The sequence below is a fragment of the Girardinichthys multiradiatus genome, chromosome 9, assembly GCF_021462225.1.
Source record: "Girardinichthys multiradiatus isolate DD_20200921_A chromosome 9, DD_fGirMul_XY1, whole genome shotgun sequence".
Lineage (NCBI taxonomy): Eukaryota > Metazoa > Chordata > Actinopteri > Cyprinodontiformes > Goodeidae > Girardinichthys > Girardinichthys multiradiatus.
In genome coordinates, this window is record NC_061802.1 from 17,403,062 (window position 1) to 17,426,371 (window position 23,310).

Genomic DNA, 23,310 nt, shown 5'->3' on the forward strand with positions numbered 1-23,310 from the left:
GTGTGGGGTGCCGTGTCAGCTGCTGGTGTTGGTCCACTGTGTTTTATCAAGGGCAGGGTCAATGCAGCTAGCTATCAGGAGATTTTGGAGCACTTCATGCTTCCATCTGCTGAAAAGCTTTATGGAGATGAAGATTTCATTTTTCAGCACGACCTGGCACCTGCTCACAGTGCCAAAACCACTGGTAAATGGTTTACTGACCATGGTATCACTGTGCTCAATTGGCCTGCCAACTCTCCTGACCTGAACCCCATAGAGAATCTGTGGGATATTGTGAAGAGAACGTTGAGAGACTCAAGACCCAACACTCTGGATGAGCTAAAGGCCGCTATCGAAGCATCCTGGGCTTCCATAAGACCTCAGCAGTGCCACAGGCTGATTGCCTCCATGCCACGCCGCATTGAAGCAGTCATTTCTGCCAAAGGATTCCCGACCAAGTATTGAGTGCATAACTGTACATGATTATTTGAAGGTTGACGTTTTTTGTATTAAAAACACTTTTCTTTTATTGGTCGGATGAAATATGCTAATTTTGTGAGATAGGAATTTTGGGTTTTCATGAGCTGTATGCCAAAATCATCCGTATTAAGACAATAAAAGACCTGAAATATTTCAGTTAGTGTGCAATGAATCTAAAATATATGAATGTTAAATTTTCATCATGACATTATGGAAAATAATGAACAATATGCTAATATTTTGAGAAGGACCTGTATATGGCTACATACATGTGTATAGAAATCTGTGTGTGTGTCGGGCATTCATGCCAACGGTTCAGCAGTACTGTTTCCTCCAAACAGATGCCCACTCCTCTTGGTTGTGATCAGCACTTTAGCGTACCGCTGCCAGCTCCCTCTGGGCCCAAAGGAACCAATTAGGCCCTGGCAGCTGCACCCAGAGTGCCGCAGTGAAAAGAGGGGGCCGTGGATGGGTGAGGATGTTCCACAAGAGAAGGGCAAAAATTGCTAAGGACACATATGTAGACATGCAAGGTAACAACCCAGAGTTATTGCCAAAAAAGGATACTACTCAAGCCAAAGTTGGTGATCAAAAACAAGTAAATTCCTGAAGACTGAGCCAGTTAAAGAAAAAATTTAAAAGGCAGTCTGTTAATTCTTAGGCCATCCTGCTCAGTGCGTCTCCTGCTCTTCTACTGAATCAGAAAGGGGAGAATGAAAGCCCTTTGACCTCTACACCTTTACCAAATTAGCACCCAGGCCAACCAGAGTCTTCCCTATCTTCCCTCTTTGTCCCTGCTGACATTTAATCTGTGAACCCTAACTTTTCACCTTGGTAATATCAGGAATCTGACCCCCTCTCATGGATCAAGGCCAAGGGCCAAAGTCAACCATCAGACACGAGTTGTTTAGTTATTCCAGCCGGTGCTCTTCATTACACATGGATTCAAAGGCCAAATATCAGCCTCATTGACCTGGGTCATCTGGAATTCTATACTCTTTGGATTATTTGACATGCAAACCTTTACATTAGCACATGGAGGCCACATAGTATTAGTGTATACATGCTTTGGAGTGGAGGTAGAACCCTCTAAAACTGTACTGTGCACTGTAAAACTAGTAATGCAGTGACTATTTATTCTATATTTCTGCCTAAGTCTAGTTTTCGAAAGGAAAAAAAAAACTGTAACTAGAGTTCACAGTTAATTTTCTAAATGTAATAATCTTAATGGTGGACTGTTTTAGCTGCAGTAGGAATACTTGTTGCTTTATTCTTTTAAATAAAAGTTGTTGGATCATGTTTTTTGTTTTCATTCTGTTTCCATTTCTTTTGTGAAAACATTGATTCTGTGAAACCGTAGTATTTTTAGTTGATGTTATACCATGAGAATCTCATACTGGTTAGTGCCTATTGTGTATTAATGTGAAAGATGTTTTATTAACCTGTCAGAGTATTGCTGCACTAATCTTCCTGGAGAGAAGATTCTGTAAATACTCTATAGTGCAGTAGCATCCTGGTGTCTCCGGTTCCACACCCTGCCTTCAGCTTTCCTCAGACCTGTGGCCAGTCTTCTTTCTCACTTAACACTTTGACACATTCATGATGCCCGAGGCTCTACCACTGGCCTTGTACACCATGTCCTACTCTCTCACTCTGTGGCTAAAACAGAAGTTGAGGCTCAGTGTCCGACTGGCTGTCTGAGCCTCATCACTCTAACCTAACTAAGAATCAGCAGCATGATAGATGCGCACCACGCTAGCGTCTGCAACTAGAAGCTCAGTTCTGCTTTAAATCTACACCAATGATTCACCTCTGCTCCCTGTGTGTGGTGACTGACGAACTGCAGGGTCCTGCATGTGTCTTCAACCCATCACTCAGTATGATTCATTTTCGGTATTGCTTCATTCCAGTGCAACAGTCTCGTCAGCCAACGTGTCTAAGCAACAGTCTTTTTCTGTTTGTATCAACAAAAACGTCGACAAAAAAATCGCACAGTGTCTCAGGACACTGTCAGGACAGCTCGCTAAGAACTTAATCCTGAGTATTTTACCTAGCAACAGTTTTATTGGGGAAAAACTAACTATAGTTATGGGATGATTTGATCCAAATGGTACTGACTGGAGAAAATATAAATTAATGATAAAAAACATCTATGGACAATCTGTTACTAAGCCTTGCTCTCATTTTTTCATCCTTTTGTGATTTAAGTACCTAATTATCTGTCCCTTGTGAGGAGTAGCTGAAATTTTAAATGGTGGTAATAAACACGTTTCCTTTGACTCAGTTGCGAGTTTTAATTAAATAGGATGCAACAAAAATTAAAAGGAAAGAAAAAATACAGTTTATCAAAGGTTGCTAAACCGTCTTTGAAAAATCTGGGATTTTAACTGTTTTCCAGACCTGGATGGAGGAAAAAAAGGCTAATCTTTCTTTTTTTGTTTTTTTTGCAGAAATGCAAATGGTACTTTCTCTAAATCTCCTATCAAAAGGAAAATATCCATCCATGCATTGGTCCGTCTGTCCATCTATCCGTCCATCTACCCATCTTTAAAGGTCTTGACATATTTCTCTAAAGGCAGAAGTTCACATCCCTTGTGGAATATTGTCTTGCCCTTTAGGGATGCTCTCACTTAACCTTCAAGTGGCCCAGCCTCTCATAGAAAACACTTTATGAGCCACACTTATCCTTCCATTCACAAATACCTACACCCGCACTCGGTGTACTCACAAATAGATGCACTTGTAACTTATGTAATAATCGTTGTTCCTAAGTGGACAAAGCCTCAGGCTCTTCCTCCTGATGTGTCTAATGGGATCTGCTGATTGACATCCAGCATCATCCTTTTGACCAGACATGACTCTTACATGTGCAACACAACCGTTACGGGACACAACTGGAAGTGCTTGACGGGATCATAAAGTGAAGGAATGCTGATCAACACTAAAGATTTTGGCAGCTCTCAGGGTTAGGTCAGGGTCAAGGTTGAGTTCACAGGGAAAAACTGTTTTCATCATGTCTTATTTACATTATTGATGTGCTTTAAGGCTGAAGGAACATACAGCTGCTCTGGAAAAGCACATATAGAAGCTGTTAGTTAATTATTCATCAAGGATGTTGTCTCCTTGCACGTTACTCAACATTAAGAAAAATGACTTCATGATTGTGCTTTTAATGTTGAAAACATTGTAAATAAGAGAATTTAGGTCCACACTTTTTTAATTACATTTGAGAAAGTTTGGCTTATTGTTTTTTTTATTGCACTAAAGAAACTACTGACTCTTCTTGATTTATCTCCCAAAAGCTGTTTATCAAATACATTTGTGTCAGGGTTATAGCTGTCTCCACAGTCATTGGCACCACTGCTGTTCATACTTTGTACAACCCACTTTGGCCTATAGGACGGCATTTCTCCTGCCACATTCCACAAGGTTGGAACATACAGAGAGAGGGGACCTTGACCATGCCTTATTTGTCATAGTCAATACTCCAACTATGTAGGCAGGTTTAGACGTGCAGATTTTGTTTATTGTAGACATTTCCTGAATTGGGAAGATCCACACACTCTTTAAGTTTAAGTTAATTTAGCAAATATAATTTTCCCAACCTTTGTTGCAACTGCTTTCAAATATGTGTAAAACCTGTTGCCAGTAATCCATTTCATTGACCAAAGGTGGCTAGGTTAAGCACCAATGCAGGTATATTGCCCCTACGTAAGAAACAGCAATGGCTTGAACATTTAATGCAACCCGAGTAAGCGGATGTAGGCTTTTTAAGACCAAGGAATGAAGTCTCTGTTGGTACGGTTTGGCATTAAATTCTCCTGACACTTCCAGATAGTCTGTCAGAAATTTACTGAGTGTCAAACACTCAGAGATCATGTTGTCATCCCTGTGCTGGCTCACACTGAGTTATTAAATCGTAGTAACTCCCTTGTTAAATCTGATGTTAGTATGACATGGCTGTCTTCTGTGAGAGCGCTGGAGCTGTGGGAGTCAGAAGATGAGCCCCAGGGGAGGGAAGCATGGAATGGCAGCAGGAACAGACACTGTCAATAATAAGATTTATTATCCATTGGCTTGTCCCAGGGAGGGGGCACACAGAGGCCCCTCTTCCCTGGAATCAGCCGTCAGGTATGGAGGAACAGACTTCTGGGAGATCCATAAGAGGATGGAGGATTGGATGTTCAGTGTTGTGACCTGTCAGCCGCCTCAGTCAGAGGGCTGAAAGATCGAGAGCCGGAACATTTCTCAAAGCCTAGTCCACACCATTTAGACGAGGTTTGGTCGTCTTATGGAAGGGGTCTATGTAGTTTATCACATTCAGATCCACTCATGTGATGCCCCATCTATTTTTTATTTTTTTTGTGGTGACAAAGCAGCATTTAAGTGAGTCATTTTTTAAAGAGTTCCTGCTGGATTTTAAGCTGGTTTTATGGAAGAGGATCAGACCTGTTATCATAGAGAATACATGACAGAAAATTGGTTGGTGCAGATTGCGGTGGATTTTACTTTAGATATAGTAGAATGCTGCCTTCACACTTTTACCATGGTTAGTAAAGTGTATAAATCTTCAGAAATGACACTGGTAAGAAAAAAACATGGAGGCCGGCATAATTTAATTGTGTGTTTGTTAGTAACAACCTACTTGTCAATCTAAAAAAATTAATTAACTCCCCCGTAAAACCTTTTACCATTTACTGTGGCAGAAAACCTCCTGTAGAGGGATTAGTCAGAAAATGTTTTGAATCAGCCCTTTATGTGGACGAGATGGCAGACTGGTTGCAGACAGAGCGATGAGTGCATGGTGAGGCAGTGAGAGTAGATTATCTGTAGATTCACCGCGGTGCATCACAGCGAGATGGATGGACAACGTGCGAGCTACATGCGTCTTCCTAGAGCCGAGTGCCACTTGCAAGGCAGTCCACTCGCAAAGGTCTATTAAGGGAAGATTGAGACCCCAGGCCCAGGTGGGTTTGTGTGTGTGTGTGTGTGCGTGCGTGTGTGTGTGTGTGTGTGTGTGTGTGTGTGTGTGCGTGTGTGTGTGTTCACATGCTCATTGGTCATGGTCCTTCAGTGGAAGATTGAGACCCCAGTGCTCCCAGAGCCACTCAACTTGCACAACCTGCAGTGGTTTACAATCAGCACAGTGCCATCCATCCATCCATGTTCGCATACAAACACACACACACTCAGATATATATCAAATGACAAACACTACAGCCAGGTTCCATTAACCAGCAGCCATAGTGAACAGCTGTGTGTCAACGCCCCAAACACGGCGGCAATCATGTTGTCTGCAGCAAGGGTTGAAAGATAGATTGAGGTGCAGGTTAGGGAAGTAGAGGGGGGGGCATGTACAAGGTTGCAGGGTGGGAATCATGGCAACACCTTTGACGAGCCCTGCTTGTCATCTGGCTGGACACCCACATCGCACTGACTGCAGTACAGATGGATTGTGGGAGAAAAAGTGACTACAAGCAGGGCAGCTAATCCCTTACAAGCACTGCCCCCTTTTGCTGTGCTGCTCTTTCCTTTACTGCATTCATCTTTGATAACCCAGCACCCAACCTTTAACCCCTACAATCTACACAAAGATGTTAACTGAAGGTCTTGAAAAGTGAACCAGAGTATGTAATTTGATTTTACAGTTTTCCAGATCTTGACGTGTTGTTGTGGGATAATAGAAAACTGATTATTGAACAAGAAAATAGTTTCAAGACTTCATTAATCCAGTGTCTACAAAATAGAATCTGAATTGGGATAAATTTGGATTTTGCCATCTTTGGTTTGATGTGCCAATCCCAAAAATATCTATCTGTTTTTGTTTTTAAGGTACTGTCAGAGAACCTACATATAAATGAACCTCCAAAACTCAAAAAATGTAATTCTTCTGTTTGACCACGTTTTCAACTGTGGCCCTCCACTTTTGTGACCTTCATTTTTGTATTTTTATAAAAAACAAAAAAATTAAATGGCATGTCAAAAATGTTCTATACCCCTCTCAATAATCAGTGGAAAAACCTTTATTGGGGCTGCAGCAATCAAACCTTTCTTATTATTGCTGACCAGCATTTTGTGTTTTTTCTCTGGTATTTTGATGATTTATATTTAGTAATGAGCTCCAACTCTTTGATGTTGGAAGGCCTCCTTGCCATCCCCATAATCACATTCAAGTTGGATCTCTGGCCAGACCACTCCAAAATGTTTATATTACCTCCAGTCAGAAGAAACATGTTTGTAAAATTAAACCGGTAACTTTAAAAAATATTTTTTTTTAGAAATGTAAATTAAACTAAGTTAAAACTAATGGTACAAATACAATAACTATTCAGCAACCTCGAGCCAACCTGATAAGAACACAACTTCGAGTTATCAAGCTGGGATGCCGGGACTCAGTCAGTTGACATAACTCAACATTTTGCATTTTAAAATCTTCTTTTTTAAATAGATGTTTAAAAAAATTCCAAAATATTAACCGTTCTTGGCAGACTTGGATTAATAGCAGCAGAAGCATGAGTCTCAACTCAGGCAGCCTAATAAAACAAGCAGCAAGTAGTTCTTGCAGAGTAACATGGATGTCTTCTAAATGAGGAATTAGAAATAATCTAAGCAAGATCATTCCCTGTAGAGGGCTAAAATCTGCAAATGCAGCATCTGCTCGCAACTGTATGTAGTGTTTTTATGGGGTTGAAATCCTTTTTAGTGGTTGCCACAGTCTGAATAACTGTTATTTCAGCATCTCTACAAACTAACTGCAACAAAATTTATTTTTTAATGAAGATAAGGTACTAACTACTGTTCACAACCTCACTTCAACAAGATCTCACCTATCTCTTTAAAATAATTAGTGTATTTCACTGCAGTTTTCTGTGTAAGAAAGACATGTAATTCAGCCTGTATATTACCTTTTGCTCAGTTGCTTCAAATAGTTACTTTTGATAGTTATCCTCCATAAACTCAACAGCAGGGGTATTTAAGCATTATCTTTCTTTCTTTCTTTAAAACACAGTTTCTGTGTTTTAACCCTGATCCGTTGTGATTAAAGTAGTAAAATAAGATTTGACAAACTTTAAATGATTTGATACATCTAATACACTTTTTTCAATATTTGGTCAAGAAGAAATCTTCGCATTGCAAGATGTGTAGATGTAGACTGTACCTCTACTTCTCAATGTTTGGCCCTAAATCCCGGACAGCCTTTTTTGTGTTTGCTTAAGACTGGCCAATATTTTATTCCTGCTTACATCAGTGGTATGATTATGGTGGATTTTCGCACATTAATTTAAAGCCTTAGTATGTGCTCCCGTGAAAGCCGTGGCTTGTTTTTGCAGTGGATGTTTCGGCAGCTCCCCCGGCTCTGTGATTTGTTCTAAGCTAAATGTTTGCCTGAGATGGATGCTACTGCTGATCCAGAGCTGCAACACGGCTGACAAATGAAACCAGCGTCTGGGAGGGGAGGCAGAAGGTGTGAAAGTGGAAATTAGTGTATTGTTTGTTACCACAGCTCTGTAGTTCATGCTTTGTTATCGGACACTAATTAAAATGGTTGTGGTTATTAAAGACTTGTGTGAGAGATGAAACAAAGTGAGCTTGTCATCAGGTGCATAAACTCATCTGTTATCCCTCTCTCACTCCTCTGACCGCTTCACTCATTAAAAAATCTGAGTGCTGTCTCTGACTACCTCACAGAATGGTTGGTAAAGGCACGGAGGAGTGGTGCACATGATGACCTTTTGGGCGGTGTAATTATTCAAATAGAAATGCTGAGCTACTAATATACTCATACCACTTAAAATCTTAGATCACTAACAAAACAGGGTTTTTAAAGCAGAGCTTTATGTTTTTATCTGTAAACATTTGTAATTTCATGATAATTGCACAATGGAAAACATCTTTTAATGTGTGATAAAAATATTCTGTATACCAGGAGGAAATCTTGGCTAACCTCATGATTACAAATCTTTAACGTTGAATGATTTGATACATCTGCATCCTCTAAGTACTGCCATATTTTCTTGGTAACATAAACACACTAAGATAAATATATATTGGAAAAGAAAATGGTCTTTGACCAAAAGAGTTCAATACTCTCTGTATGGGTACACTCATAGCTTTGTTGTGAGCAGAGGTAGAGAAGGGTACTGAGTATGCCCAATTATTTTTATTACAACATATAACTCCACTCTCTAAAGTGCATAATTTACAACAATGTGTATCAGGTGAGCTGCTCCTCTCTGCCCTACAGCTCTCTCTACCAGCCATGATCGTCTTAGTTTGAAGCAGTAAATAAACAGGTCCTGGGGTGACAATAAGTTAGCTAAATGTTCAAAAACAGTAAGCGTGTTGTATTTGGGTCTGGGTCAGTTTGCCCCTTTGCCAATTCATACCTATATTTTGTACTTGCACATTAGATTTCTTCCATTCCTACTTTCATTTTGTACATGCAAATTAACTCTTCCTTACCAGTTAACTTAAACTATGTCTCATGCATAGAGGTAAGTGTTCTGAAGAATATTGAAATAAGAGATCATAGTCAATCATGCTCAAATCTCATGTATGTAATTGTTTATTTTCAGAAACCTTTCCATCACATTTGCTTCCATTTATTTTTGGTTTTGATTACCATTTGGGTCAGTTGACTATGTATAACTATATACAATATATGATTAGGATGTTTTATCAACCAAAGTAACTAAACTAAATTGTTACCTTTAATCATCAGTTGTCAAAGCGAGTCAAGAACATCCCTGTGGTGGGTAGTGATGCATTACAAAGTTTTCCACATTTGTACCTTAAAAGGTTGGGTAAAAAGCAAGCAAAACTGTAACGGTACAAAATGGTGAAGGGGCTATTGTGGTCACTGCCTGCTGAGCTCCGTCTTTCTGCTGGGGTAGCAGCATCAAAGCCAGTGGCATTAAAAAAGACTGGCTCTCTCCAGGGTACTCCTCTACAACCTCTGGAGAAAAAACATTTTTCATAAAATAAAGAACATTATGGACCATCCTCTTAATAAATGAGACTGTTATGCAACCACAGTGTTTTCATTCAGAGGCTTCTTTACATCCGCTGTAATACTGATCGCTACAGGAGATTAATCATCTATAATGAGTCTTTAAAGAAACCCTGGACATTTAGAGTTATATCAACATTTAATTTTAAAAAGGTGGATGAGATTTTTTGCCCATCCTTTGTATTGGAATATCATGAACACTAACCTTAACTGAGAAAAGACAGGCCTGCAGTGCTTTAGATGGTGTTCAGGGTTTTTTGTGACCTCCAAGAGGAGTCATTGATGCACTTTTGGACAAGTTTTGGTCGCCAGGCACTTTTCTTGTTAATAATGGATGTAACTGTTCTTTTGTGAAGTACCAGTGCCTGAGTATTTGCTTTGTAGCTCTTTCCAGACTCAGGATATAATGTGGTGCTTTTTGCCTACTTCATGTTGTCAGACAGATTCTGCTTGTCTGGCAGTAATTAAGCCTGTGTCATTGATCTCTTCAAAATATGTGGAAAGTAACGGGTTATTCATGCTTTAAAATAGCAGTAATTACTTTTTCACGTCTAGCTCTTTATTAGAATTTGTCACTGCATCAATGCACAATTACTGATGATTCATCTAAGAACTGGGCAACTTCCACACCTCTGACCAAATGTATTCTGAGTGTGATTTATTATTAAAATATCGTTGATTTAGTGACTGTCAACACTTAAAGAACAGCCAAATCATCTGACGAATAGACCCCACAGCCAGTGTGCTGGAACACGTGCAGGATGAGACTCATTGTGCTGAAGAAGTTCTGTCTGAGAGGTCAGGGATCAACGTTTTGAAGATGAGATAAATATCTTCAGGAATTTTTAATTGTCTAAAGTCTAAAAAACCATTTTACATTTGGGGTTACTGTTTCTTTTTAACCTTCTGTTCATGGAGTTTTAGGGCAGTGATGAGATTTCAGATTTCTCTGGTTGGATGATTTCCACACAGGATTATACTTTAGACTGTTTAATCGAATTTAATGGAAGATGCTTGAAAGTTTAAGTTAAAATAAATGAGATCCTAACTACATTGTTTTTAAATTTGAAGCATATTGACCAAGGAGTTAATGAAGTTGTCAACCACTGCTCAGCGTTATGCATCAAGCATCAGCTACCACCAAATTCAGGGAAGGGTATTGACAACTACAAAGAACATAACCTTTCTTTTATTTTTAAAAACTTTACATTTCAGACTTGAGTAGACACATTCTGATCCTGTGAAATCTTCTGTCTTTGAAAAAGGACCTCAGATTATCCACAATGGAAATTCAGTTCTTTGTGTGGCTGTGTCAACCAGGCCAGGCCTTCATAAAACAACATGATGGATATGCAGACAAATAAATTAATAAAAACACATGCACCCCTTCTTTTTTCCCATTCCAATCGCGCTAGTCTTCTGCGTCTTCTCTGATGGATTTGTAAAGTGATATAACGAATGAGACTTAAAGTGAAAAGGAAGGAGGGAGGCTGGGCAGGAGGGATGAAGGCACAGCACAGAGAGACAGAGCACATGATTTATTAGACTCATAAAAATTCTGCCTCTGTTATTCCCTTTCATTTTTATATGTGAAGCTTATTAAAGAGCACACCTGCCAGAGTCTTCGGATCTGTGTGTGTGCGTGCGTGTGTGTGTGTGCTTGAAATTATGTGAATGTGCATTTGTTGATGTGCTGACTGGATACATTTTACCGTGGCCTCTGTTTTTGTGTGTGTGGTCAGACTCATCCATTCTTAATTACTGCTGTCCACAGATACTGTCTCCCCATCGCATCTAAGCCCCGCCTCCAAGCGGGTGTTCAGGACACGCTACAAGATGGTGACCCGTCCGGGTACAAGCGCTACTCACGCCCCGCAGTACAACCCAGCGCTCTCCTGGCGAGCCAGGAAGATCCAGTCAGCCAGGTAATCTGTGATAACATTGCCTTTTATATCAGATGCATCTGCAGCAGGGGGAGAAAACTTTTGGTAACCCAGAGAACAAAATGTTGACATCAGTGAGCTCCACCTACAATGGGTGGTTCTTCGTCCATATGTCATATGTCTTTTATCTTTGTTAAAAAGATTTGTTAAAGTTGAGCTAATTTCCAACAGCAAGTTATGTAGACAGCCAGTCAAAAGTTTGGAAACATACTTTTGTCATTCAATGGCTATTCCTTAGTTTTATTACTTCCTACATTGTGGATGTATAATGAAGACATCAGAACTATGGAGCAAAAATATATACAATCATGTAGCAAACAAAAAATGGGAATTAGCTCAATGCATCTTTTCTATTTCAGATTCTTGAAAAAGAAAAACCCTTTGCTTTGATTACTGCTTTGCACACTCTTGGCATTCACTTGATTAGCTTTGTGATTAAGCTCTGCTCCTAAGACCAACATGTATTTTTGTCTCTGGATCGCTTATCTGGATAATAAGGTGACTGAATTGCTAGTTTTACTCGCTTTGATTGAAATAACTTTGATGAAACTCGTCTTGTAACCATCTACCGATGTCTGAGGAAAGTTTGTCCCATTGCTTGTTTTCAGCTGTGAGATGTTTTCTAGTATGTACAGATTGTTTCAAGTCGCCCAATATCTAAATGAGATCAAAATCTGGGCTTTGAATCAGCCCAGGACTTTCCTTTTTTTTTTATTCTCAGCTCATTCTTGGTGGATTTACTGGTATGTTTTAGGTCATTATCATGTTGCGGGGGTCTGATTCAGCCTGAATTGATTACAGACAGTCTCACATTTTACTTGGATTCATGGTAGGCTTTATGTTGGATTCTTTGATGGTGAGCTGACCACGATCTGCTGAGGCTATGCTTCCTCTAACCATGACACTTCCAGCTCCATGCTTCACAGTTGATACAAGGTTTTTTTTTCTGGTTCACGCCAAGCATGTCCTCTGTTCTGGTGTTTAAATTATTTAGTTTTAGACTCATCTGTCCATAGAAGGTTATTCTAGAAGTTATGGAAAACTAGTCTGGCTTTCATGTTTTTCTCAGAGAGCAAAGGTTAACTATGTCCTCCTTGTAATCCGGAGGTGATAAACTTGTGATTTCAGTCATTTTAGGTTGGAGCAAATGTGGTGGTGTCCTAATTTATTCAGAAATGACCACATTAAGTCCCCTTGCACATAGGATCCATTGTGCTTACTGCTGGAAAAGCTCCAGCTTAGGGGAAGCTTCAACATCTTCATGTTGCTACCGGGCTCAGTTGTGCTGGTTGCTGGGGGATCAAAGAAAGTCATTCAGTTTTCTGCCGGCAGTTTGAAAGTCTTTTAGTCAACTTCAGGGTTTTAATAACTCAATTATCTATTCTTTATCAGGTTCCAAAATGATTTCCCATCTTGCCTCAACTGCCCAAAAAACATACAAATTGCACAATATCCTTATTTAATGAACAAAGACAAAGCCCAAGTAAAACGTTTGTGGAAAATAAAGTACACCCCATCTACAGACTTTAAAGGAGGTTTACCTGTCAAGCTGCATAGAGGAAAAACCATGGTGTCGATGATGAGGAGAAGCGGCTAAAAGGGCAAGGAAGGTCACATGGAGGTTATAATATAATTTTTACTTTATGGTCCAGCAATAAAAATGTTTAATGGTATTTTACAGAAATGTATTTTCTTACTGTTTTTGTTCATTTTTATGTAAAAAGGCAGTGTTTTTTCCTCCACCCGATCGGTCTTAGATCTTTAAAGTGGCACAAATATTTTCTCAGTTTGACAGTTTTCTTCAAATAGCTGCTTAAAATGTCAGCGTTGAACTTGAGGCTTTAGGAGAACCTTTTCTGCAGCTCATATCTCCTAAAGGTTTTCCCATCCACAAATAGAAATCAGTGAGTTTTTGCTTCTGTTTCTTAGCAGTACATCTCAACTAACCTTTTAATTAGTTTTTTTATTCTGTGAAGGCAGTTTTTTGGGGGGTTTGGAGGAAGTGGGGGCGGCATCATCATTTGTATAATCCAGATTTGGTGAGACAGAGTGGCCTGGAGCGTGGCTGGCCGCAGCCTCTGGTGACTTATTACTATTCATTTAGCTGCTGCAGTAAATATTGATTCATCAAGGGATTTTCAATTTGAGCCTGTTGACATGCTGTGAAATATCGCCATGTGTGTACAAGTGAGGGGAGAGATAGTGAGGGAGGGGGACAGGTCAGGTCCCCTGGGATTGGGGCCCTTTTACTCGTTCATCTCTCAAGCTTATCTATCAGTTAAACTCCAAAGACCAGCAGCCCCTTTTATCAGTTTGATGCTATTGAGTGGTGCATGAGCTCATATTCTTTGCTCTTAACTACTGAGTGCTGCTCTTTATCTTTGGCCTATCACACCTACTGATCCTGGTCCTCATAGGTCTTCAGCTTTTATCTCTGTGATGCTCATCGCTGAACCACATGTGCTTTACAAACTGCAGCCTTAACTGGTGACTTTAGTTTCGACGCTTAGTAGAGAGTCTGGATTTTTTTTATTTAGTCATTCTGAAGAAGTTGCGTGTATATTAAATTAGATTTACATGAGATTTTGTCATTGTGAAGAAACTGAGGTTTTCAAATGACCACATTATGGCAAAAATCCTTAACAGTTAATCTATGAAAAACGTAGATGTGTGAAAGATACAATTCAGGACAACATAGTTTTTAGCCTCTTAACATGTTGTAATATGGTGTAGCATAAAACAATCCCTTTAGTTGTTTTTTGCTGTGATGTCATGAGCCTTTTCTCATACAGATCATGTTTCTGGTCTGTTTACACCTCCTGTTAACAACATCTTAGGTAAGAAGAAACATGAGATTGTTAATACACTTTCTAATGCAGAGAGTTTATAGAAAATCCTTTGGGGTTTATTTGTGTTGACTGTGTTTTGGAGGTCTGTCTAATATTAAACTGAATGAAGAACACCACTACGTCAGTGTCTTGCGGTTGAATTTTAGTAAGGCATCCATCATGTATGCTCTCTTAATGCTCTCTTTTATTCATACAGAAAACAGATGAAAAAACGTACTTACTTGTCTTCTTTTTATGCTAATATGTGCTCCAACTGTGACTTTTTGGAATAAAGTGTAGGGGTTTTATCCTCTTATTAATCCTATTTTTTTTTTTTTTTGCCATCTTATGGTCAATGTTGTGAAAGATTTATTTCCAACTCTGCTGTTGTCACAATGAACTCCTGGACACAACCAGAAATGATTCTTGTTAGACTCAACTGGATGGCGCACTTGTAACATTGGCTTACACACCCATGGGGCTCCATTGATGGTGCAAAAGCAAGCAGGAAGGAGGCGAAGCTCCTTAAATCAAGAGAACTCTGGTAACCGATCCGAAAAGACCTTCTGTTTTATGGTCCGCATTACATCACGTATGCTATGTGCCGTTAAAAAACAGCAAGCATCTCCTGGATAAAATATCAGTGCTAGAGGTTTCAAATGTGGCCACAAGTTATAAATACTATTTTTTCAGCTTTGAGAAATCTATATTCTAAAGTCAGAAAGCACCAACACTTGCAGTGCTTGGGTTTGGTCAAGTCAGGCACAAGTGTTGCTGCAGATATTAGAAGGGGATTGTTGCTTGCCAAATTTGTGTTTAGAGTTATCTTTAATGCCTGCTCTGATATTATGCCAGTGTTTTTAATGAGTCGACCAAATATTTTCAGATGCAGTTATCAATCACAGTAGCCTGATAGTTTAGCATCTAAGTCTGCTGCTGATAGACGCCTCAGTAAATATACGACAACTCAAAGCCAGATCACATTGACTATGGGAAAAATTAATGAGACTTTTAACTTCTGCAGCTACAGGGTTTCACAATAACACTTTGGAACTCCATTAACTTGCAAATTAACAGCGGACCAAACAAGCTACTTGTAATGTTTTATTGACTCAAGCTGATGTATATGTGGAAGCAGTCTAAAATCAAGAAAATGTATAGTTTGACATCCATCTGCAATATAACTGCGATCTCTTGGTTAGCACTTTCAGAACAGTGATAGAAAATGCAACATACAATTGAAGATGCAATTTAAGCACACAAGATACTTTAATGCCTTCACCAAAGTTTTTAATTATTTAAGAAACAATAACATGATGCCTTTTGTTTACCTGTTCTGTCTACAAAATATTTCACAGGAAACGCATTGAACACAACCTCCTGATCAAAGTTTAAGGTGATTTTTAATTCACATGGAGAATAAAACAGCAACCATCAAACATCAGACAGAAAGTAACTATAAAAGCACCTGGGTCTTTAACTTTATGCAATAAAAAAAAAAATCAGAATACAAGGTTTTAAACCTAATATTGTACAATTAATTTTAATTTGCTTCCAAGCAGTTTTACTTTTTCTTAAAATGGTTTTGCTCACTTGTTCTTCAGGTTTTCCTTAAGGTCTTTCAAAGTTTTTCTTTTTGATTGGTTTTTTCAGTCCTTGAAGCTGATTATGACATTTAGCAGACGCCTTCATGAAGATTACCACAACGAAGCACGAGATACCGCCTGGTACGGCGAAGCCGGAGCCCCACCCTGGAGCCAGGCCTAGGGTCGGGGCTTGTCGGCAAGTGCCTGGTGGCCGGGTTACTCCTAGCAGAACCCAGCGGGCCAAGTCTGAAGGAGTGACGCGAGGTCATCCGCCACCACCTGTAGGGGGAACCATGAAGATCAGGTGCGAAGAGGATTAGGCGGCAGTCGAAGGCAGAGACCTCAACAACCTGATTCCCGGACCCTCAAACTAGCTCTTGGAATGAGAACATCTTTCCTCTACGTGACTGGCAGTTAGTAGCAAAGACTCGAAGATCCAGTTAGAAATTGGTGAAATGTGAAAGGATTCCTTCACACTTCAATTTTTGTTTATACAGTCAATCAATCAGACTTTATATTTATACTTTTCATACAGTCAAATGTACAAAACAGTAAATTTACAGAAGTTAAAAGCAAGAAACAAGCATTCAAACAACAATCAACAAACACAAAAAAATGATAAAATATGAAATAACAAAATAGTAACAATGATTATTAGACAACCACATTAAAATGACATGTTAAGTGTAGTATGTAGGGAATAAAATCACAAATGAGACTGAAACTCTCACACATTCAAATCTAGCAATTCTAAAACTTTTAATTTTAAGACAAATGTAGATAATTGAATCATGGATAATGGTACTGTTCCACCAAAGCTTACATGTAATTCATTGAACCAACCAGTATGTATGAAAAATCGTATCAACCTCTTTAAATATATTATTATTTTTTTGTCTTCTTAAGGGAACTTAACTTGCATACTTAACGAAAAGGAGTGGCATATATTATGCGAATATATTGTCAGAATCACATTATTAGTTTAAATGTAAATTAAATGATTATATTTCATCTGGCCAGTAAAAGAATCAAACACTAACTTAACCACACTAATAACACTAATTCATTTCTGAAGGTGATTGGAAATGAATGCTCAAATTGTCTTAAGCTGATAAAGATTTGACTTGAAATGGTCTCTCTTTCTCTGGAAACTAAACTCACAGTTTTATGAGTGTAATTTGGATTTCTAAATACCTTACTGGAGTCTGAAGGAAAGTTTAGAAAAGAATTGAGGAATTCTTGACAGGTCCAACCTTTCTGTGGATAGAACCTTAAAAATTCCACAGTACCACCAGAAAGTGAGCCTCTCTACCCAGTGTGCCATGCTGTTACCCAGTTTTAATGTGAAGATGGTGGAGCCAAGGGTTGATTTACTACTGGGTGGCAGCTTGAAAGGGGAGAGCTGGGGGGTTAACTGCAGTATTTCAGGTCCCTCCACCAGAAAATAGATATAATCTCAACATTAACTCCATTAATAGTATCAGGTGTTGAATTAAGAAAGCCGTAAAGCATGCACTCTAGAGGATAAATTACAAGCCTTGTCTTTCTTCATCACTCTCACACCCTCCCTGTTCCACCCCTCTTAGGCAGTCTTTAATGCTCCGTCGTTTTGTTTGCTCTCTGCCTCTTTTCTTTTTCTTCTTAAAATTTTCTGTCATTCATTTTCCACCTTATTTCTCGCAACATGGCAATGATTCCATAAGTGTAGTCTCTTTGAGAGTGTGTGTGCAGTATATCTGTGTGCACACATACTCACACACGCCTGGTCCGAATGCTCATCTTCTTTAGTGCTTCAGTATCGATCAGCACAGGATGTAAGAGACTGGGCAATAAAGTGAAGCAGCGCTCCCTCTTCTTCACTTCTCTCCTCCTTTTCCCGCATTCTCATTCCTGTACATCCTCTTTTATCCCCCACTTCACTCATTTACTCATTACTTATCACATTAGTCATTTGTCTGTCGCTTACAGTCCCATGTTATTCTCCTTTAGCTGATCCTTTCACCCCGGTCTGCTCCCGGTAGGTTCTTCTCTGCTGCCTTGGTGTCCGTTAAGCACCTGGAGAAGAGCAGCAGTCCTTGCGCTCAGAGTTATCCAGGTGACTGTTTTTGCTGTGCTTTCTTTCAAGGGTAACTGTTTCCCAATATGAGCTCACTAATGCTTGGGTTGCAGACAAATAGACAAGGGCAGCATTATTCTGAGCAGTCGCGCGACCCTCCAAATTCTTCCCTGTCACTAAAACAAAAGTCGGATCATTCATCAACGGCTCCTGTAGTGCTGAATCGCCCTCTCCTTCATCTGTACATCGCACGGTCCGAGCCGAGCGCACACACGCTCACACCTGCCTACACAAACACACTCGTCTCAGGGGAGCTTCTTTACGCCCTTCCCTCCGTCCTCTGTTTCTTTCTTTTTTTCCACTATATTTTTCCTAGTTTGTTTTTGATGAGCTTAAGTTCTTTTGCTTTGACCTCCAGACATCATCTTCCTTTTTTAACACACCTAAAAATGGAGGTACACAAACTTTACAGGCTGAAAGGCCTGAAAAACATGACTAAAATTTGTGTTGACTCGTTGTTGTTTGTTGACATTGGCTGTTATTCTTATATATGGTCAGCAAAGATGCATAAAACAAAAGTTGATAAGACTTTTAATTTGTCATATCAACATTTTGAATCCCCCTTTTGATTTCTTTGTTTTTCTCTGCTTATCTCATCAGAAAATGCAATGAAACAGAAAACCACATCCTAACTTTCTTATCATTCACACAGATTTCCTTTTATCGTGTAAGGATCTTCGTTTGGCATCAATTGTGAAAGCCAGAAAGTTGAGCTGGTATTTACACCATTGTTACTGTTGTAATTTGTTCCATAGTGGGGCTCAACTTGAAAGTGTTGATCTGGACGCACGGCGTAGCGGGTGAGCATGCGACCTATATACAGAGGCTTCAGTCCTCGACGCAGCTGTCCCAGGTTCAAGTCCCAACCCTGGGGACCTGTCCTGCATGTCCTCCCTCTCTCCACTCTGCTTCCTGTCTGCTTACTTTAGAAAAATAATGAAAATAAAAGCCACTAGTGCAGAAAAACAAAAATGTTAAAAAAAAATTTATAATGTGCTAATCTTATTTCTGTTTTGATGAGATTATATTACTGCATTTGATTCTGGGAGGTGTAGTGTTCAACTCTCGCTATTCTCTGAGGAATTCACTTTGCATGCTTTTAGAGTTATGCCGCCAGACATTTTTCTCTTTGGTAAAGCTATAACTTTGATTCCTATTCTTCTTTTATGCTTCGTCATTTATTTCTGAATTAATTTATGTCTCTCTAAACAACAAATTTAGCACTTTATTCCGTTATGCTATTATACTAAAATTATTATATTCTATTATCATTTTATGCAATTCTACCTCAGCAGTTTCCAACTATGACTACGGATATTAAAAGCTGACCTGAAAACTTTGTGGATCGAGATTGGCCTTCTGTGAGTCTAACATCACGTGTGCATCAATACACGAGTCCTGCCTGCACCAGTACATTAGCTTTTTTCCCTAACAAGGGAACTGGAAGTCAAATGGTGGCAGATTATGGTAAAAAATAGTTGATAACTATGATTATAGTTCACATATTGAACATCCTGTAAAAAATAGATGTGGATATCCAAGGTCTCCACACATAAAGTGGATAAGTTGCATACTACATACGATTATTAGGATTTACATATATTTAATTGTCCTTGTGTACTAATAGAGGACCTGTATATTTTCACACACAACACTTTGTTTTAATGGTGAGGCAGTATACTGATGAGGCATAAAGGTCCTTCTCCATGTCTTATGGTAATAATTGCACTGCTGTTGTATATAATATAGATTTTTTATTATTATAAAGGTGTCCCTTCTACCAGAAGTGCAGGTTTAGGCCTCATCAGTATGGAATATGATTTTAGTATTTTCTTAGTGTGATTAGAAAGTTTCCACAAAAAGTTTGGAAAAAGAAAATATATTATCATAATGAGTTTCTTGTCCCAATTTCTTAAGTTTTATCCTTCCTTTTGCAATCTTTCATCATCGTGTTGTCCATCTTTCTGTCCCTCATCGATTGGTCCACCCATTAATTCCATCCTCCATCTGATTGTCCGTCTGTCCGTCCATCCATCCAGTGTTTCCCACTTCGGCATCTGCACTTACACAGTAGATTCAAACTGAGCTGCAATGATAAAAAGCTGATGTTTGTGGTGATGTAAAAACGAAAGATGAGTAGAGTTTTGTCATGCAGTCCAAACACGGCGATTAGTTTTCTGAAGGTTTATCAGAGAAGATTCACAGAAGAATGTGTGTGAAATCATTTTCGATTTGGCTGTAAATACACTTTGATGGTCAAAGTTAGGAAATAAACATTGTAATACACTGAGAAACCCACCCCCCAACGACTGCAGCCTTGTGTCAGAGTTAACTGCTGTCTGTGTTAACTACTCATGTCATATCCCCATTAACCTCCATTGTGGTTGTGGGGGCCACCCTGTTCTTGTTTAAGCCTCCCTGGGCAGCAGTCTGAGCTTCAACATTAGCCCCCATTATGGCTCCCCTGGCTGCAGTTGCCCCGTGTAGGGCAGCAACTGATCTTGTAGCAGTGAAACTGAGTGTCTGTGCTGCTGAGTTATGGCTCACACTCATGTACTTCATGGACGTGAACGCAGCCGCGAGTGGATATTTACTTTTTTCCTGTTATTTGCAGCAGTGCAGCAGCTCTGCACGCATCAAACGTCCAAGCAGGTTGTTTTGTGCACGGCGTGCGTTCGGGGTAACCCTCTCTTTTCCCCCGTAATGGGAGGCATGAACTCTCGCTCTAAACCCATTTCCAGCCCATCTGAAATACGGCAGCAAATTACCTCCAGCGGGGCCCTGCACACCAGCCCCAATCCGCCCCAAATAGAAGTGACAGGACAGCGCAATTTATCGCCATAACCCCTGCACGCCCCACAACCACCCTGCAGCCTCGCATGTCTAACCGCCGCACACATGTAGCAGTCCACTGACTGAATCCTGGATGCAGAGAGCTATGATTGTGTGCATTGTACATACTGTAACAGGAGTGTGTGTGTGTGTGTGTGTGGTCTGTACACTCCAGCGTAGGGGCCAACCTCACTGCTCTGGCCCCCTGCCCTGCCTATTATCTCATTGATTTCCTCCTCTCCTCTTTTCAATTCTCTCCATTTCCACACTGCCGTCCTTTCCATTAGAGGAGCAATTTAACAGAGTGCTGTGACATGGGAGGAAGAGGAGGGGAGGGGGCAACTACAGGATGGGAAACATAAAGTGTAGAGGGGAGGTATTGTGGAAGAGCTGGAAGTGGGGGTGGGAGGGCAGAAAGAGGTGTGGAATTAACAAGGGGATGAGCCGATAATATTCGGACTCAAAAAAAAACCAGATCTAATTACTTCACACAGTTTCATTCGAACTAAACTGATATAAACGCCTCACTTCAAATCTGTCTTCGTTTTAACTTCTTTTCTCTCAGGACCTTCCTTCAAAACCGCCTCCGAGGTCCTTACGACAGGCAGCAGCCCTCCAGCCGGCAGTGGACGGGGATCAGGATGTGCTGGATCCGAGGCTCCCTGTACCGTGTGTCTGCCAATAAGCTGTCCCGCACAGTGACGCCACAGACATCGATCGACCGAAGAGGTACAAGTGGTCAGGAGCCTCATACATGAGTTGTGATGATAATCCAAGTTTAGTTGATTTATACATGCAGTTTTGCGTAAAATAATAGCACTGTGTTTAAAGAAGTGGGTAGAGCTCAGAATTTTTAATTTTTTTAAGGGGGAACTCTATTCTAAATCAAAAACTGCCAGAAACTGAGGGGAAATGAATGTTAGGCTGTAAAAAGCAGTATCAGCATTTGTTTTTATAAACTCAAACATTTACTGCATAAACTAAAAAGTTCTTGAAGATGTAGCTTTCCTGTGTTTAATCAAACTAACACTGACTTTTCAACCACTGCTTCTGAGAACTGCTTCAAGTCTATGTTGCATGGATTCAACTTCCGCCACCTTAGAGAATGTATTCCAGCTCAGAAGGATTGAACTGCAATCCACAATTCTTCTGCATTTCCTGGTCTTGCCCCAGAAACTGCATTTTTAATGTCACCCCACAGGTTTCCTGTTAGATTAAGGTTTAGAGATTGGACTCATCATTACATGACATTAATCTTGTTGGTCTGGAACCAAGATGCTGCTTGCTTACTGGTGCGTTTGAGGCCATTGTCTTATCGCAGCATCCATTATAAAGGCATTTCCTCTTCAGCTTAAGGCGGGATAAGTATTTTGTTGTATTTAAACTGACCCATGGTCCTTGGTAAGTGACAAATAGGTCTGGCAGCACCATGTAATGCCTCAGCCATCATGCTTTACAGTGTACTCTGGCTTGATTTCACTATCTGAGGATCGTCTGAGAAACTTTCTAGACATGGGGGACCCCTTTCTGATAACTTGGCTTAACATTGATGTCCAGGTGTCACAGTAACCACAGGAACCTTTTATTATCGTGGAGATCATCATTCCTCATTCTTTGCCATTTGGGCTTTTTTACGATCCATTAGAAATGTTTTTTTACGGTATTACCCTGCAAATCTTCTCAATTTATTGATCATATACAACTTACAGTCATGTTTGACTGATAACATTTTCAACGCGACCGCATCAATGTTCACTGCACAAATGGAAAACTCTGCAATAGTCTAAATAAAATCATATAAAAATCCATGACTGAAATGAAAACGTCCTGGAAGATTTGTGCCCAATACAACCGAACAAATATGGTTATCCATCTTTAAATATGATTTCACATATAAAATTGAGACGAAAATACTCATAAATATGAATGTTTTCATTGTGGCTACTGCAAGTATTTCCTTTTTAGACAGAACACAAAGTTCAAGCCTAAGTTGATATAGACAGAGGAGGATAGTTGCCACCACTTTAACATATCCATAAAAGTTTAGTTGGATTTTTAAACCTGATAACTTCCAAGGTCAAACAGAAGTAAAACAAATGTCCTTAGTAAATATTAAACATTATATCAATTCTTTTACATATAGTATGGGTTACGCCATACTGAACATATTTTCAGTTGTTCCTATTTCAGATTGCTATTGTGGTAAAAGCACTTTAGTTCAATAATTAAGCATTAAGATATGTATTTACAGAATATTTAATTAAAAATGCATTTCTCTATGCTTTACTCAGAAATACACCACTATGTTTATTTTAAAATAACATGTACATAGATCCATTCAGTATTAATGTAAATTTGGTTATAATAAAATATGTGTCTCAGAAAAAGCCTGAATTTCTGTTGATGTAAAAGCAGACACACAAATGTGGAAACAAAATGAACATTTCTTATTTAACTTTTTTTCCCAAAATGAAATGATTTTAAATTAAAGAAAAGACATTAGAAAGAAAAAGATCTTAAAATAATTTGTTACTGT

General features: G+C 39.5%; 1 protein-coding gene across 1 annotated transcript in view; it reads left to right on the forward strand.

The window, feature by feature from the left end:
* zc3h3 (zinc finger CCCH-type containing 3) overlaps positions 1-23,310 on the forward strand; it is a 74,095-nt gene that overhangs the window by 28,886 nt on the left and 21,899 nt on the right. The window contains exons 4-5 of the mRNA XM_047375135.1: positions 11,244-11,394; positions 21,340-21,503. Coding sequence (XP_047231091.1) covers positions 11,244-11,394; positions 21,340-21,503 — 315 coding nt within the window. The remainder of the gene's footprint in view (positions 1-11,243; positions 11,395-21,339; positions 21,504-23,310) is intronic.